This window comes from Mus caroli, chromosome 2, assembly GCF_900094665.2.
Source record: "Mus caroli chromosome 2, CAROLI_EIJ_v1.1, whole genome shotgun sequence".
In the NCBI taxonomy this organism is placed as follows: Eukaryota; Metazoa; Chordata; class Mammalia; order Rodentia; family Muridae; genus Mus; species Mus caroli.
Window position 1 is genome coordinate 106,899,023 of NC_034571.1, and position 16,529 is coordinate 106,915,551.

The window sequence follows — 16,529 nt, forward strand, 5'->3', positions numbered from 1 at the left end:
GTTACCCGCTTTTTCCAAATATGGATCTAGTACAATCACCATTGCCTGTGAGTGGGGATACATAATGATCCTCCCACTTGTATTTTAATGATTATTTTCATCCGTATTCTTTCTATCTTTGTTCTTGGCAAATCCAGAGAACCACAGATGCCAGTATGCACGTCTCCTGACTGGCTACCACCCTGCCTTTCCTGTTGCAAAACCTTCAACTTCAAGGTTCTTTCCTCCTTTTGAGGCACATTGTCTCAAACATCACAGGAGTGGCAAGAAAGCATGCAGCAATTAGCTCCACCTCAGACAGTGAACCTGGGTGAGTCTGAATAGAAGAAATCTAAGAATAAACTCCTTTTTCTGTATGTTGTTATCTGGAAGGTGCCTTCATTTGGGAGAAGCAGTTTCTAATTTGCCCTAAGGAAGAGCTCTCAAGCAGGGGTAGATGCTGGGTGGAGGAGGCATCTTTTACAAAGGGAAGGTTAGAGGCTGGATTAGTGTGGAATACTTGCCAATCCAGGAAGCCAATGAATCTCCAAAAGAGCTGAACTGTTTCATGCCCTAAACCAGGCTTCTCTCAATATACTTGCCCGAATGAGTTGAAAGGGCCCTGCTTGAGGACGCTCATTTTATTGATTCTTTTGATTAAAAAGTCTACATTTCTCTCTGACTGAGCTTTTCTTTTCTGATGTTTGTTTGTTTGTTTGTTTGTTTAAAGAAATGATCATTTAAAACTTCAATATTGAGATGAAAGAATTCACAAAGAGCAGTCCCTCCCTCTTCTAAGAGAAAAGATAGGTGAAAATCCCATAGGGTTATTGAGTGGAAAGAAAGAAGGAAAAGGAGGAAAAGAAGAACTAAAGAAAGGAAGGCGAGGGCTTTTGAGACATATTGCCAGATATGATGATTATTTGAGCATCAGTCTGTCACAGGCTGAGATATTTTTAACCTTTCAAGTATCTGTAAAGCCCATATTTTAAAGGTTTTCCCCAAACCACCAATTGTCTCACAGCTTCACCCACCAAGCCCAGGCATAGCTGGTGCATCCCAGACACTCACTGCCCAACTGACAGGTGTCCCTCAGCTTCAGCCGTAGCACTCTAGATGAGTCAATGATAGTGGTAATGGGTATTCAATGGTGGCAGTCTCTCCCTGTCCCTCATGCCTTCATTTCTTATCTCTGTCCTTCTATCTCCTAGACGCCCTAAAGTCATTTTAGAACTCTGGTTGGTTATGCCATTAGCATGTGTCTACCTTTGGAGCCGTAGACAAAACAAGATCCCCAGTCTCACTGTAGTTCATGGACAGGACATTTTTAGTAACCAAGGCAAGACGGGGCCCATTCGGGCTTGGTTTGACCAGAGACCATTTTCGAATCCAGAGATGTAAAGCTAGAGCAGGCTTTGATTTGAGGTCTTTATTTGCATCTGGCTGTTTAATGCTGAAGAACTAAAGAGTGACTAAAGAGTTCACTTTGGCACATGTGAGATAGTTGTTTTCTCACATAGACTTGGTTTCTGTGTCTATTTCATTGGATTGTTAGAAGTTTTAAGTTTGATTGTTTTTAAAGAGTTCCCCATGATTCCTGATGCACACTAAGTGTTTTCTAAATGCTACCGCTCTGTTGCAACAATGATATTTTATCCTATTTATCCTACAAGCTTTACAGAAATGAAAGAGATTTATTTATATCTTAGAATATAGTCACATTCTAAGGAAATAGAAAGGTGTCCTTCATAGGTATTCTCTGAACAGTTCTCCTGGCATATTGGCTGCTGGGACTTCCTCTTTTCTTAAAGATGGATTCCACTGTGTGCTCCCAACAAATGACATATTCCACCAAGCTAAAGGTAAGAGTTAGGTAACTGGGCTACAATGAACTATGGGATGGGAAAATATGGTCTTCCTTTCCCAAGCCCCTTCTTTCATGTTCTTATTATCTTCTTACACAAAGGGCTCTGATGAGCTCAGTATGAGCTCAGCAATGACCAAGTAAGTACAGCTACTTGGTTTCTTACTACCAGATAATCATTACTGCAATGGAGAAGTAGCATTTAGAAAACACTTAGTGTGCATCAGGAATCATAGGGAACTCTTTAAAAACAATCAAATTTAAAACTTCTAACAATCCAATGAAATAGACATAGAAACCAAGTCTTAGCCAGGTTCAATAACTTCCCAGATCACACAGCTAGATATAGAAAGAGCCAAAATGCTAATTCAGTGTCTGACCCATAGGTGGGTTCAGCAAATACAGACTGAATGCATCAAAGTCTAATCAGAGCGCGATGGTCGAGGCATGTGCTCTACTATGGGTCTCCAGTGTTTTTATAGCGCAGTTTGCCTCTAACGCTATATTTCCAACTACTGTCCTGCTGCTTGTCATTTATTTCTGCAAAGTGGGCAGGTAGTGAAGGGAGACCGTTCAGAGAATACCGTTCACAGAATACCGTTCCCCGTTCCTTCTTAAATGAAATGATTTAAACCAGCATGCAAGGCATCATATTGATTTTTTTTTAAACAAGGCATTGCCTTAAGAAAGGTGGAGCCCCTGTCCCAGTCCCCACTCCGCTAATGTGTTATCTTTTCTACCTAGTTCCTTAAAAAAGAATTCCTTACATCATTGATTTTCTCACCTAGGAAAGGCTTTTTAGAGAAAGTACCAGCCACCCTCTTCTTAACACCCTGGGACCCCAGGAGCACCAGAGAAAGGTGTGGTAAAGAAAGCAAACAGACCAAAGTGAGGACTAAATGCTTGTGGAGCTCATTAGCACCCAGGCTCAGAGAAGCAAATGCTATTTTTATCAAATGTACCTTCACTTAAATTTCAGAGATTCTTGGCAAAAATAACAAAAACCCACACAAGGGCTCCCTTAGAAATGTTTGTTCCTAAGGACTGGCAGTCTTAATGTGTGCTTCTAACCCCATTGTTATCCTCAAACATTTGATGACTTTCGAAGCTTCTACTTCAGCCGCTTGCTTTTTGGTTTCAGCTCAGACCGAGCAGGGAGCATCTGAAACCCCAGTGACCCAGATTTTGTGCCACCTCCATGACCTGGAGTTGGAGCTTCACCTCTTCCCAGAACTAACCAGCTGAGCTCTGTTCACTTACTGTGTGGTTCCAGTGAGATGACTCCTGTAGACAAAACTAGCTTTTGTCCAAGACATGAGCTATATTTAACACATGGCGAGCATAATCACACTTGTGTGCTTTCTCACAGGTATCATAGAATCATCTCCTGGCCTGATGGTATATTAAGTCTAGCTTCAATATTTGCAACAAGACTTTTGATTGAGAATCAGGGGTCACAGGCACCAAAAGTCTTTGTACTGACAGCTTTGTGTTAGGAAGTTAATTCTTATCACTCACACATAGGTGATAGGCACACATATGCGCACATGCACAGGAACTCGAATACATGATATTTTTTGATTGTTTTAAGCAAAATATAAAAATGAGCCTCGAGTGGGTGAAGAAAGTGCTTGCAGCATAAGTGAAGACCAGAATTTGAAGCCCTAGAATCCACTTTACCGTGAGTCTGTGTAATCCTATTACATCCACGGGGAGAAGTCAGGTAGAGGAAGGAGAATTCGTGGAGGCTCCTAGGTGTGCCAGCTATCTCGGTGTGTGCCATGGTGAGAAACACTGCCAGCCTCTGTCTCACACAAGATGGAAGGGGAGGAGCACCGAAGGCTGGGCTTTGACTTCTGTGTGTGTCCTGACATATGTATATCCATACTCACACGTACAGATCAACACGCACATACCACACACACAAAGGAACTTTTGCCTTCACGTTTAGGATGTACATATCTTCCTGTTATATAAGCTCAGTTCACTGCAGGTACAAAAATTATCTGGACATTTTCATGAATTGCTCACACTCATCTTTTTGAAGATCTGACAAAACGTATTGACAACATTAGTTCACTATGAGTGTAAACTCACAACAGCCCAAATATCCACATAACTTACAACAGCCCAAATATCCACATAATTCACAACAGCCCAAATATCCACAACTAGGGAGTGGTTCAAGGAAACCGTGGAACCAGCATGCCCATTAATCAAAAGCATGTTGTAGAGATGTTGGCGGATATGGAAAATGTGTTAACCTGACTCTAAGCAGGAAAAGTGCTATAAAACTATACCCAGTGTGGACCTTAACTGTGGAGAAGCCTCAACTGTGGTCAAACCTAGCAGTGGACTGCACAGGTATACAACAAAAGACAGGTACAATTCAGCAATGGGTTTCTGTGGTGTAAGAAGTTTTACATTATGCTTTTCTGTCCTGAATATATATTACTTTTATAACTATGTGGAATTAAGTGAAACCATTTGAGGAGAAAAGTAGTGTTTTCAGTTTCCTTCCTCCTGTCTGAACTCCTAGAAGCTAGCTAGGATGGCCACAAGCAAGACCTGCCAGCTACTCCAGGATACTCACTTTACCTTCTCCTTGGGTGCAGTCCAGTTTCACTTCATCACAGCAAGGAACATACAATAGAGTTCATGGCAGTGGAAGAGTGTGGCAGAGGCTTCTCATATCTTGTCTTAACAGGAAGTAAACAGTGTAGGTCAGAAGCAGGGCCAGGCTCTAACCTTCAAAGGTCAGCCTGCAGTAATCCACCTCCACCAGTCTGGCCCAATAGTCTACCAAAACAGTTCTATATGCCAGAGATTGCACGTTCAAGCACTTGAGGCTATAGGGGAATATTAAGGATCAAATCATAGTAGTATTTGTAATGTAAACTCAGCACTGAAAACTGCAAGTATTATATTCAGTAAATATATACTAAAAGAATAAATAAATCCATTGACCATTTTTCATATGAAGCACAGCAATAGGAAGAAAAAAAAACAAGGAAGAAATAAAATTTTAAGTATTATCCTGAAATACCAACCAATAAACATACACCATAAAATAATCAATGACCCCTAAAGGAAGAAGGCTATAGAGAATCTTTAGTGGGGTTAGATGAGAGCCATAGGTATACTTCATAGCTTAGAGAGTCTAGTACCCAGCAAGGACCATTATGTTACACAGAAATTCTAAAACAAAACAAAACAAAAACATGGTTTCTTATGGTGTGTCAGGGGTAGAGATGCCTAAAGTGGTAGCAGATATAAATCATACGATAAGGTAATATACAGACAACTTGAGGCCAAGAACATAGGTAATTGCTCTCAAATTCATTATCCAACCTAGACTAAGGCCAAGAGAATAGTACAGCAGAGATGATAAGTCATGTGTTTATCTAAAGTAAGATTCTCTCTTGCACATGACCTGTGCCTAGAGAGAGATCCGGATTTGGAGTCTGGGAACTCTGCCAACCACATCTTGTCCAGCCCAGACCAACCTTTCCTGCATGCCTAAGATGTCCATTCTCTAATCCTACCCTGCCTCAACTACCATCTAGCCCAGAATTCTTTCTACAAGCTTGCTTTCTAGAACCAAGTTGCATCTATGAAATGAAAGAGTGAATGGAACGACTTTCCTTGTCTATGTCAAGGTTATGTGGTCGTATACCTTTGATTATTTATATAATACATTGGCATTTGGGAGACCTTGCTTTATGCCAAGTACTACAGAGAGAAAGCCTTGGAAAGCCTCATGGTCTTATGTTGTATCACAACATACAAATCAAGAACTTCCAGGGTTGGAGGGATGGCTCTGCTGATGAAGAGTACTGGCTGCTTTTGCAGAGGACTTGAGTGCACCCACACCATGAAACTCACAACCTTCAATACCTCCTAATTCTATCTGCACACATGTGGTGCACACAAACTCTAGGAGACATGCATGTGCACACACACACATGAGAAATAAAAATAAAATAAAATAAAAAACCTTTTGGAGGAAGGGATATGTGTTGCAATGAAGTTGTGATGAGAAGAATATTAGAGAACAAGATGCCAGGCTTCCTGTGACTTCATCTGATGTCTGTCCAGAAGGCACTGTAATAAATGTTAAACTGTGGAACCATGGTCTCAGCATCAGACTGGTGAGCTTGGATCTAACCATGGTAATACAGTCATTGTATGATATGATAGGTGGAGAGGACATCTAGATATCTTAAGTTCTTCATCTAGAAAATGGGTCTAATAAGCACTCTCCATCCTGGCCTGCAGCTGAGGGTTGAGTGAGGTTACTGCCGTGACCATGGAACCTGAGTCATAGTAAATGTACATCTGTTTTCATTGCTGATCCTCAGTAGACTCTTCCAACCATTCAGATTTCATTTAAAAAAAAATCACCGGGAATTTCTTTCACTGTCATTAAGAAAATGAAAAATAAGGAGGGAAGAAAATACAAAATTGTACAAGAAGGAAGATGTTCTTGGAGAAAGCCATAGCTTGCAGAGCTGTTGGCCCCAACCTGGGGTCAGGTACAACAGAAATCTCCCTAGATCCAATGTCTCAGAGGTTTCAAAACTCACCGATTCTATATTTAGGTACCCATATGTTCCAATTGGCCACAGTTGCCCACAAACACAAACATTTCGGTGCACAAAGCAGCAATTTCCAGAAAGATTTTCCTTTTAGAAGAGGTAGATTCTACAGACCTTAATCGGTCTAAGCGGTTCTGAAATAGTGTATCAATTTACATCAGAAAGGTCATCATGAAGAATAAACACAGGATGCTGTTCCATGTCTGGGATTTAGCTGACTAACTCCCACTAATGTTGATGGGGCCATGCTGCCAAATCCCCAACCATCACCCTGGATATTTGCTCCAATCCCTTACTGTTGAGATTGAAATGTGTTTTCCAAATCAAAGCTGATCCCGAGACTGTGCAATGAGCCTCTGCATAGTCACACGGGACAGTGTGGCTGATGCCTGGGGACCTGACACAGCTCAAAACAGCATCGAGAGGCATTGTTGAAAGATGTCTCCTCACATTGTCCACTCTAATTCTCATGGCTTCCCTTACCCATGTGTAACACTGTCTGCTCGTTCCAGACTCCACACTTCACACTTCCTTTTATGAGCCCCAGGGAAAATAAAATCTCTCAGTTCTCTACACCTTCCCCAGCCAGAAGTCATATTTGTGTGGTTCACCAACTTCTCTCTCTTGAGTAGACCTTCCAGAATAACCCCTCGATGATGAAATATTTCTATTGAAGTCTAGCTGAGATCATGGCTTTCCCCAAATGCTGTAGGTTCCTAACTCAGCAGTATGCTCCTGGCCCCAGGACTCCACTTCCAGATCTTCTGTTACCCCAAATGTTCTGCACAGCTCCTGAGAATGGAAAGACTTAAACTGTCCAGACCTTTTCTACCTGCTCTGAATCTATGCCAAGCTTCCAGACTTTATTTCTGGTACAGACCCTAACTAATGCCCAGGCTGGTTATCCTCAGAAAGCCAATAGCAGGTCACAGCTTCCAGAGATTTACCAATCTTCAACATATGTACCTAGATAGCTAACACTGGCTCCCAGTCACTGTGCTATGGCTAGATCAACCTGGCTGTCCACTGGAGAGGGAGCAGGAACCCAGCAACTAGTCAGTAAACTGATGGGATGGCATAGGTACTTTCCCTAGAGATGGCAGACAGCACTCGTCATCCTTGGATTGGAAGCTGATCCTAGCTAGGAGCCTCGAGACATTCTCATCATCTTGATCTTGACAAAAACAAAAACAAAAACAAAAACAAAAACAAAAAAACAAAACCAAAACCAACCCAAACAACAAAAGACCAAGAAGTAAAAACAAATTCTTAATGAGGCTTTCTTTGCCTTGTTGATTGAAGCTTTTCTGTCCCACACCATCTCCATTTCCCAACTCTACACATACACATACCATACATAACACATGCACACACACATGCACACACACACACTGGAGTGTGTGTGTGTGCACAAACAAAGCAGATACACAATCTTCTTTTTGAAAGTCTATTCTTTGAAACATGACAGTCACAGAGAATGTTTTGGTGTTTGAGGCCATCTGCCTCCCCTCAGGCTGACCTAAGACCTCGTGAGGAGTAGAGAATAGCATGCCTTTCTCTGTATTTATCATGAAACCATCCAGGGGATGACAGACAATTGTGTGCACAATGTATTCCTGAACTAAATTGAATGACTTTCTATTGCTAAATATTTCAGGACATCTGAGCATGTCAAGAGAAGCTGGAAGTGAGGGTGTCAAGAGCATGCTTAAAAGTGATGGTACTTTACTTATGACATTAAACACGTTGGTCTGTGGGGTTGCTTGTAGTTGGAATGAGCAAGAATAACAGGTCTACTGGCTGCACATTGACTCAGCTAAGCATTGTGTCTGGCCCATAGCAGTTAAGTGGTCATCTCTGATGGTACATCAATGCTTCTTGGTGCTGTTCTTAGAGGCCCAAAGCTGAGCAAAGCACTGGCATAATTTTAACCATAACTACTCATTTGGGCTTCATTCAATAAGGCTTGTTTAGCTACCATACCTTCTACTAGAGTATAGCAACCTGCTAATGTTGCAGTTGGGTGGGCACAAAGCTGATGTACCAGGTATTGTCTTGGATGGGATTGATCTTTGCTCTTTGCTGCTGTTATTTTTACCCAACCTCCCAAGGTCTGAAAGAGTCTAAGGAAGTCGGTGTTAAGTTACAGTTTGATACTCACCAAATCTAGTAGTAGGTGACTCTGAATGTTCATTGACTGCTACTTAAAATTCTCTCATCTATAGAAATGCTCAGAAGAACTTTATGCTAGTACGAATACTCTTCCTTTGACCTCATCTCTCTTGGCTTCCTAATACCACATTCCTCCTCTGTCCACACCAAGCCATAGCTCTGCTCAGACTCTTGCACTCCATGGAAACCTCAACTGCTGCCATTGCTACTCTAAAGGCCTTGAGCCCTCCTGCCAACCAGCCATCTATAGCTTCTTGTCATGAACTCCAGATACATTGAGCACGAGAAGGTGTGTCATGAGAACCTCACCCTCGCCTTTTTCCTTCTCTATGTAATTGAGTCTTACGACCTTCTGCTAATGTTTCTGGCTCACCGGTCCTCATCCCTAAGAGAGGAATAATAAGCAACAGTGGTGATTCTTAGCTTTCAGCACCAAACAATTTAGATAGGTGGTATGGACCGAAGCAAAGGAATTACTATGCTTTACTATTATTTCCTGTTACTGCTGACCTAATGTTTCACCTTTCTGTTTGAGAAGTTGCTTTTTCATAGACCTCAAGGGCTAACCTTAATGGTGTTATCTTTCTATCTTCAGACTTCTTGGTTCTGCTACAGGGGCTCCCTTGCTGCTTAGTGTCTTCAGTGCAACATCTACACAATGTGGTTGCCCAAGGATAACCTCATATACACCCATTGTTCTGATGTTCCATTCAGATACATACTTTGTTCTTATTCTCAAAGTGCCTTCTTTGATGGATAGATTTCTATAGTTCTCCTAACTATAAGGACATCTGAAGATGAAAAATCCTTACTGTGTCCTTCCAAATTACAATTGAGAAGCCCTAATACCAGTATATCAGAATGTTGCTACATTTGCAGATAAGTCCTCCAACTGTGTAATTAATTTAAAAGGAGATGATTATATAGTTGTTTCTGGTGACCTCTACCTTTAACATATGTGAGACAAAGTCAGGAGGATTTGGGGGAATTCAAGACCACCTAGGCGACAGAATCAGACTCTACCTTGACCACCCATCTCTAAGAAAAGGCAAGTTAAGAATGAAGCCCAAACCCAGTCTGACAGTGTCCTCATATAAAGAGGAATTTAGACACAGAAAACTTGATAGATGTGATCTTACAAATGAAAATCACATGCACAGTGAGGTGGCAACCGCCATGAAGAGGCTTCAGAGGACACCAATCTGCCAAAACCTTGGCTGTGCATTTCAGTTGCTAGAACCAGGAGAAAATAATTGCTCCTGTCTTTGTAACTCTGTTATCTCGGCCCTAGCATACTAAACTAGACAAACTAAAGTTGTTAATAAGATATAAAGTAAAATAAACCCAAATCTTGTCCCAAGTATTTCTGACCTCCAGGGTCTTACCATTTTAAGAAGCACACTGTTCTGAGTGGTGCTTGGAGCCCTGCCTTTCTCTGTGTCCAGAGATCACAGAGCACACAGAATGGGACTTTTATCACTACTGTTTGTGACATTTGTGATGTTTGAGGACCTATAAGTGACAAATTCTGTCCTTTCGGTTATTTTTCCACAGACTAAGTGGTTTAGTCCCTGAAAGCTACTTGACAAACTTTTAAACCCACTTAAACTGTTGCCACACCAAGGGACACACACACACACACACACACACACACACACACACACACACACACACACGGGTGAATACACATATACTTCTACATGGACCAAAAGGACTTAAAGCTTACCAAAAAGCTCAGAAATATAAAATGTATCAGTAGCATCCTCTCATAAAATAGAGATTAAGGTCATATCCATCACACAGCTATGTGAACCATTAACCCATCCATGGAAATGTCTGCATTTGATAGAAAGCAAGCCATTCTGAGGGGTGCCACTATATATGGAGAGGATGCTTTCTTCTCTGTGACTAACACATGGGTTAATGATCTTGTCTCTTGCAGGTGTTTAGAAACATCAAACAACTGCAATAGATGAGCTCACTGATGAGGGATGCATTTCTACCAGGAAACACTCCTGTTCTAATCCCACATCAAGGCATAAATACAACAGACCTTGTTTTCCACACAGATTCCCATTTCTTTCACACCCAAGCATATGCTAAGAGAGCTCAAGCGACACTCTTCCTTCAGCTCTGGGAGGTGTCTTGAAACATTTTTAGCTTACCAAACACAAGGCAGAGGAGAATCTGTTTCTTTACTCAAGGATAACCATCTTCAACCGCTTATTTATGCTGCAGATGGAAACCTATAGATTGAAATAGACACATTTTCATTCTAAAATTGGCATTTACATGGTCATAGTTAAAAGGTGTGACCACTGTTTTGGAAAAACAAACACCTTGGAAAGTCTACACCATTTCCTGCCATTCCAACCAAGAGCTCATGAAGATTATAACATGTATAAAGTTAAAGAACAGAGAAAGAACATTGGTCTACAGAAATAGGATCACATATAGGAAAGATAAGGAATGAAAAAATGATATGGCTAGAAAGGCCTCATGAAGTGTAAGGAGAAGATCCATCCCCATTTAAAGATGCAACAAAAATGGCTGATGAGAAAGTCTAGAACTGTGTGATACTTTAGCAGGTAAACCATTACAGCTACTTAAGTCAATTAACATTAAGTCAGATCAGAGCTTCTGTTCTTCAGCTGAGTTAGCCACATTTTAAGATCTCAGTAGCCACATGTAGCTAGTTGTTCCCAGGTTAGACAGCATGGACAGGAGAAATTATCATCACTAGAGAAATTCTACTGGACAGTGTTAGTGTAGAGAATGCCTTTTGACATCTTGTTAGGCACCAGGTTGAACAACATGCCTGCCAACTGTGACAATCTATGGTGAGAAAGAGAGAGAAAAAACCCACTCCTAAACAGAGTTACAGTGTCCCAGTATTATTGACATTTGTATCACCCCAAAAATACTTACACAGGCGGGGGGGGGGGGGTGGCGTTAAGCTAAAGTAAGAAAGAAGTTAGAAAATGCCACTTGAACACCTCACCATTCACTTTTCAACATTTGTAAAAGTCGCCAGCTTCTCTCCATCTGCCCACAGCTAATTGGACTTTGTCATTCATCTTCAGATATGTTCCATCTATTGTTCACACCCTGGACCAAATATCTGTCCAGTATAACATTTTGAACATTCATTTAAACAAACAGAATTCCACTCAAAGTAGAAAAATGCAGACTCTTCCCAGTTTACAAAAAAAGGCAAGAACTTTATTTTAAACAAATCCTCAGTTGTATAACATACCACATCCATATCTAAATCAAAAACAAACCCATAAGAAGGAGGATTCAAATGAAATAGAGGGCTTCCATAAAAACATATTATCTCAATGCTACTCTTGCCTAGTGCTTCAGCTAAATGCACAGTGGGCGGGAAAGGAGGAATATGGCACTTAAATGAATAAGAGCAACGAGAGGAAAATTGTCTCAGTCCAAACAACAGGTTTATGAACCTTTGGTATATGTCTCAAATAAATATCCATAAGCACATCTTTACCAATAATATTTACTTCCAGGTTTGTTAAGCCAGTAATTGTGTGCATGTGTGTGTATTGCAAAAAATAATTGATGACACAATAAGTTGGGGTTGACACGGGCTGATTAAGGTCTCTGGTGTGAGCACACAGGTAAGTTCAAAACCATGGCAAAATGATGTGCAGCTGTGTAGCACAAAATTAGGTAAGAAATTATAGTAAGATCTACCAGTTAGAAATTCTGTGGCTTGAGTAGATACCCTCCATTTCAACAACAACAACAACAATAACAACAAAACAAAACAAAACCCCACATATTTTTAATTCTATCCACAGTCCATAATCTAGAAGGCAGAAATATCCCAAAGCTCATAAACACATGCTCAACGGTGAGTGAAATGACCATCTCATAAGTGGTGTTGAAATCCCCCCTCCCATTCCCCACCCTAATAAACAGCACCAGTGCAATTTGAGTTTTAAAAAATTGGAAATATTGAGACATTCCTAAGGTTTGTGTTTGTTTGTTTTTTAATGACTAAGAGCCAGTCATATGGGGCTCTACTGCAAACCTCTGCCCTGGCAAGTCTCCAAAAAGCACCCCATGTAATTCCCTCTAGCTTGCAGATAAACTGTGTTAGGGCTAATGTAAGGCCAGATCAAGGAAAAAGAAAAGCTGGCATGCTATCCTGGGTTTGGGAAAGGGGCATGCTGAAGGGGGAGAAATATCCTCCAGGATTATTTTTTTCTGCAGCCCAGGATAAGGGTATGTGCTGAGATGGGTCACAAATTTAATATCAATGAGTGTTTGACTCATGCCATTCACCAGAATACAGAGCTCAGCAGAGCTAATGCTTGCTTGGCAGCTATGCCAGTTCACTATAATCAGGAGCAGGAAGGGCCATTAAAAGAAGAAGGCCCAAGAATGTCCAGCTTAGCCATCTTGTCACTCTACTCAATGGTTTCTGTAGAACTGATGATGTAACGTGTGATGACAGTTCTACCTCTCCTCTTTGTTGATGAAGACCTCTTAATATCTGTATCCTAGACCTTCACAGCGAGCATCACCCGAATGAGGGCAAACTTGTAAACCCCGAGTCATTATCTGCCTTGGGGCTACTTGCCACCTAGCAGGCCTTCCCCAAACCTGCCCTTTCACACATAGGCAGAGTCACTGGACTGAGTCCTGCCGAAATTGGGAACACTGACTCGAGGCAGATCTTTGTTACGTATCTCATAGACTGACTTCCTCTTGGCCTGGGCTCCCCGGACAGCCAGTTTGATCTTCCGCCATCCCAGATGGTTAAGTTCAGCCAGATTGAGCACCACACAAATGCCGCTCACAGCAAACATGAACACCAGAAAGACTGTCTTCTCTGTAGGTCTAGACACATAACATTCTACCTCCTTGATGCAGGGGTAACGGTTGCACTCATACAACCCTGGAACACTGAAGCCATATAGAAAGTACTGGCCCACCAGAAACCCAATCTCCAGAGCATTTCGAAACACCACTTGGATGATGTAGAAGCGGGAGATACCTTCCTGTCTTCGGAGCTTGGACCTTGCTGCTGTGCGCAGCCCAGATGGATGTGGAGTCAGCTCTTTAACCTCTAAGCAATCTGGTTCTGTCTCCTTACTGGTGGTCTCTGTGTTCTGCAGCACCCCATTGACAATGGCATTTTGCAACTTCTTATCTTCTCGTTTGCTCCCTCCGCTGCCCCCACCCCCAGTTCCTCCAGGTCCCCCTATAGACTCAGCAGGGTCTCTGTCCAGGGCTAGGAAGACAGTAGAGTACCGGCGTTCTCGCTGCTTGGCGGATTGGTGCACAGAATAGGTGATAAAACAGAGACTGGGGGTGCACACCATTATGATCTGGAAGACCCAGTAACGTATATGGGAGATGGGAAAGGCGCGGTCATAGCAGGCCTGGTTACAGCCGGGCTGTAGGGTGTTGCACACAAACATGGTCTGCTCATCATCGTACACCGTCTCCCCTACAATGGCCACAATGAGTATCCGGAAGATCACCACCACAGTCAACAGGATCCTGAGCAGAGGAAGAGGAGGGGGGAGAAAGGTTCTCATAGGCTAAGTCATTGATAGAAAATCCCTGTTTCTTCCCTTTCTGTTTCAGCGCTTACCAGTCCTTGAACAGGGGAGCTGTCCACCCTTGAGTGGTACTGAACTGAGAGTCTGGAAGACAATTTTATATCTTCCTTTTCTGCTTGGTGCTGGCAAGCTTGGAATATTTCATATTACAAGGATCTCACATCTGCACAATTTCATACACTGTTCATGGCCCCTTTGTAGCATATATTTCCTTTTGATATATATATATACATATATATATACACACATATACATATATATACACACATATATACATATATATGTCCAGCTCTATGTAAAAAATGTCTAGAGACTCTAAACGCACCTTTACTCTGGCAAATGCATGCAGAATCCTTAACAGAGGAACTGTGTTTGAAGATCTACACCTGGGCTGAGTATTAATCTTTATGGGTGTATATGCTAGTCTCTACATGTAGAACTTAATCCTCTATAGAAACGGTGATGAGTACAAAATTCACATGTCTACAAACAAATAGGTAGCTGCAGGTAGCTATAAATATGAATAAATACCTACATACTACATATGTATATAAATATATACTTAAAGATATATTATTCACAAGAAGGAGCCAGCTATGTGTGTGGCTCTCTGGCACTAAGTTTTAACAGAGAACATGGTCTAGCTTAATAAATATCTGTTAAAGAATGGTGCATCTGCTGTGATGAGCAAATCCATCTCCCCACTTGCCCTTCTCTGTCCAAATGCAATTCTGCCTTCCTTGTAGATTCTATTTAGGGAACCAGATGGAGATTGGCGCTGACTCCGGAGAGTGGGGGGTACCAGGACTGAGTCCACAAGTCCTTTTCTGATGAGGGAAGTGTGAATCCCCTCCCCCCTGTGGTGCTTTATAGAGAAAGTATGGGGGAGCTGATCAGGAGTAACTGGAGGAGGGGGGCGTCACTGGGCGTCGGGTAATCCCTTAATGCAGGCAACACTGGCACTTGGACAGAGGTTGGGGAGGAGGCAGAGGACTGGCTGGGGGTATGGGGGTCGTTAGAGACAGAAGAAGGTATTCCCAAGGGCCGCCCGACGGGCCGCTGACGGCTGGCTTGGTGCCCTTACCTCCCAATCATAGTGGAGTGCTGCTGCACCGCGGCTTCCAGCAGCCTCTCCAAGATGGTCCATTCCCCCATCGCTGTGCATCCGGAGGCAGCAGACAAAGACTGGGCAGTACCGGGCACGTTCTTGGTCCTGGCCCCTCCCCGGGCCTCACCTCCTGACAGGGAGCGAATTGCCCCCAATTAAAGAAGCAAACAAAAATTGTTTTTAAAAAAATCCACGAGGCCCTCCCCCTTTATTGCACTTAAAAGAGGGGAGTGGGGGAAGCAATCTATGTGCGTCCCAACCAATGGAGCTGCTGGCGCGGTGCGGAAGAGCTGGACAGCACCTCGGTGCCGTCCGGGGGTCAGGTGGACTCCCGCAGTCTCCCGGCGAGGGGCGGGGCTGGGTGGCAGCGTGCAGGTGGCCGAGCTCCTGCCCGCGGGAGACCGGTGCCTGCGCTGCGGTCCCCGCGATCTTGCGGTCTGAGGGAGGGTCCGCGCACCGACCCCGGCGCCTGTCACTGGAGCGGGCACCTGGCGCTCCCGCGCTGCGGCGCGCAGAGCTAGCTGCGGGGCTGGGGAATCCGCGGCCACCGCCTCTAATCCGCCCTTAAGTAGTCTCCGCCTGCGTCACGCCAGGTCGGCGGAGGGGAGCAGAGCGCGGCGTGCCGCTGTCGCCGAGCGTCGGAGCCCGAGGGGCCGCGGCCGCGCGCCGCGGGGGGAGGAGATGGTCTGGAGTCCCCCCGCTGCGCCGGGGATGGGGAGACGGAGGACTGCAGCGCCCCTTGGGGCTTCTGAGGCGCCCAGGTAACCTCACCTGGCCGCCAGTCTCCCGCAGGAGGAACAGACACGTTGGTGAGTGATGAGGGACCCGAATAGATGGCTTAACTTGCCCCCGTCTGTCCCTTACCTTTAGCTTTGGGCCTTCTGAGATACCACTAAAATTCCTTTTCTAGATGGTAGTGCCAGTTGGGGGAAGGGAGTTTTTTAGCCCTTACCAGGAGAGGACAGCCGCCTGCGAGAGTGCTGCAGAGGGTCCCGACTTTTTCGTGTGTGGATCAGGTGCTGAGGTGCGGAATACCTAATGAGACTCCCTGCTGGCTGACGCCTAAATGCAGGTGTGAAGGTGTTCTGAGCAGGAAGGTCTGGGTACAAACTATTTACCAACCAAACAGGTGCCTAGCAGCGAGCCAGGGGCCTTAATGCATGCTCATTTCTCCCAGCACAGATAAGGAGGTCATGCATAACTGATGGGAGCAG

At 43.6% G+C, this 16,529-nt stretch overlaps 1 protein-coding gene across 1 annotated transcript; it reads right to left on the bottom strand.

Moving 5' to 3' along the window:
- Positions 1 to 11,809: 11,809 nt before the first annotated feature.
- Gjd2 (gap junction protein delta 2) lies at positions 11,810 to 15,846 on the bottom strand. The gene is made up of 2 exons (XM_021156592.1): positions 15,292 to 15,846; positions 11,810 to 14,145 (listed from the first exon to the last, which is right to left on the bottom strand). The coding sequence occupies exons 1-2, from the start codon at positions 15,360 to 15,362 to the stop codon at positions 13,251 to 13,253; spliced, it is 966 nt and encodes a 321-aa protein (XP_021012251.1). The 5' UTR covers positions 15,363 to 15,846; the 3' UTR covers positions 11,810 to 13,250.
- Positions 15,847 to 16,529: the final 683 nt, after the last annotated feature.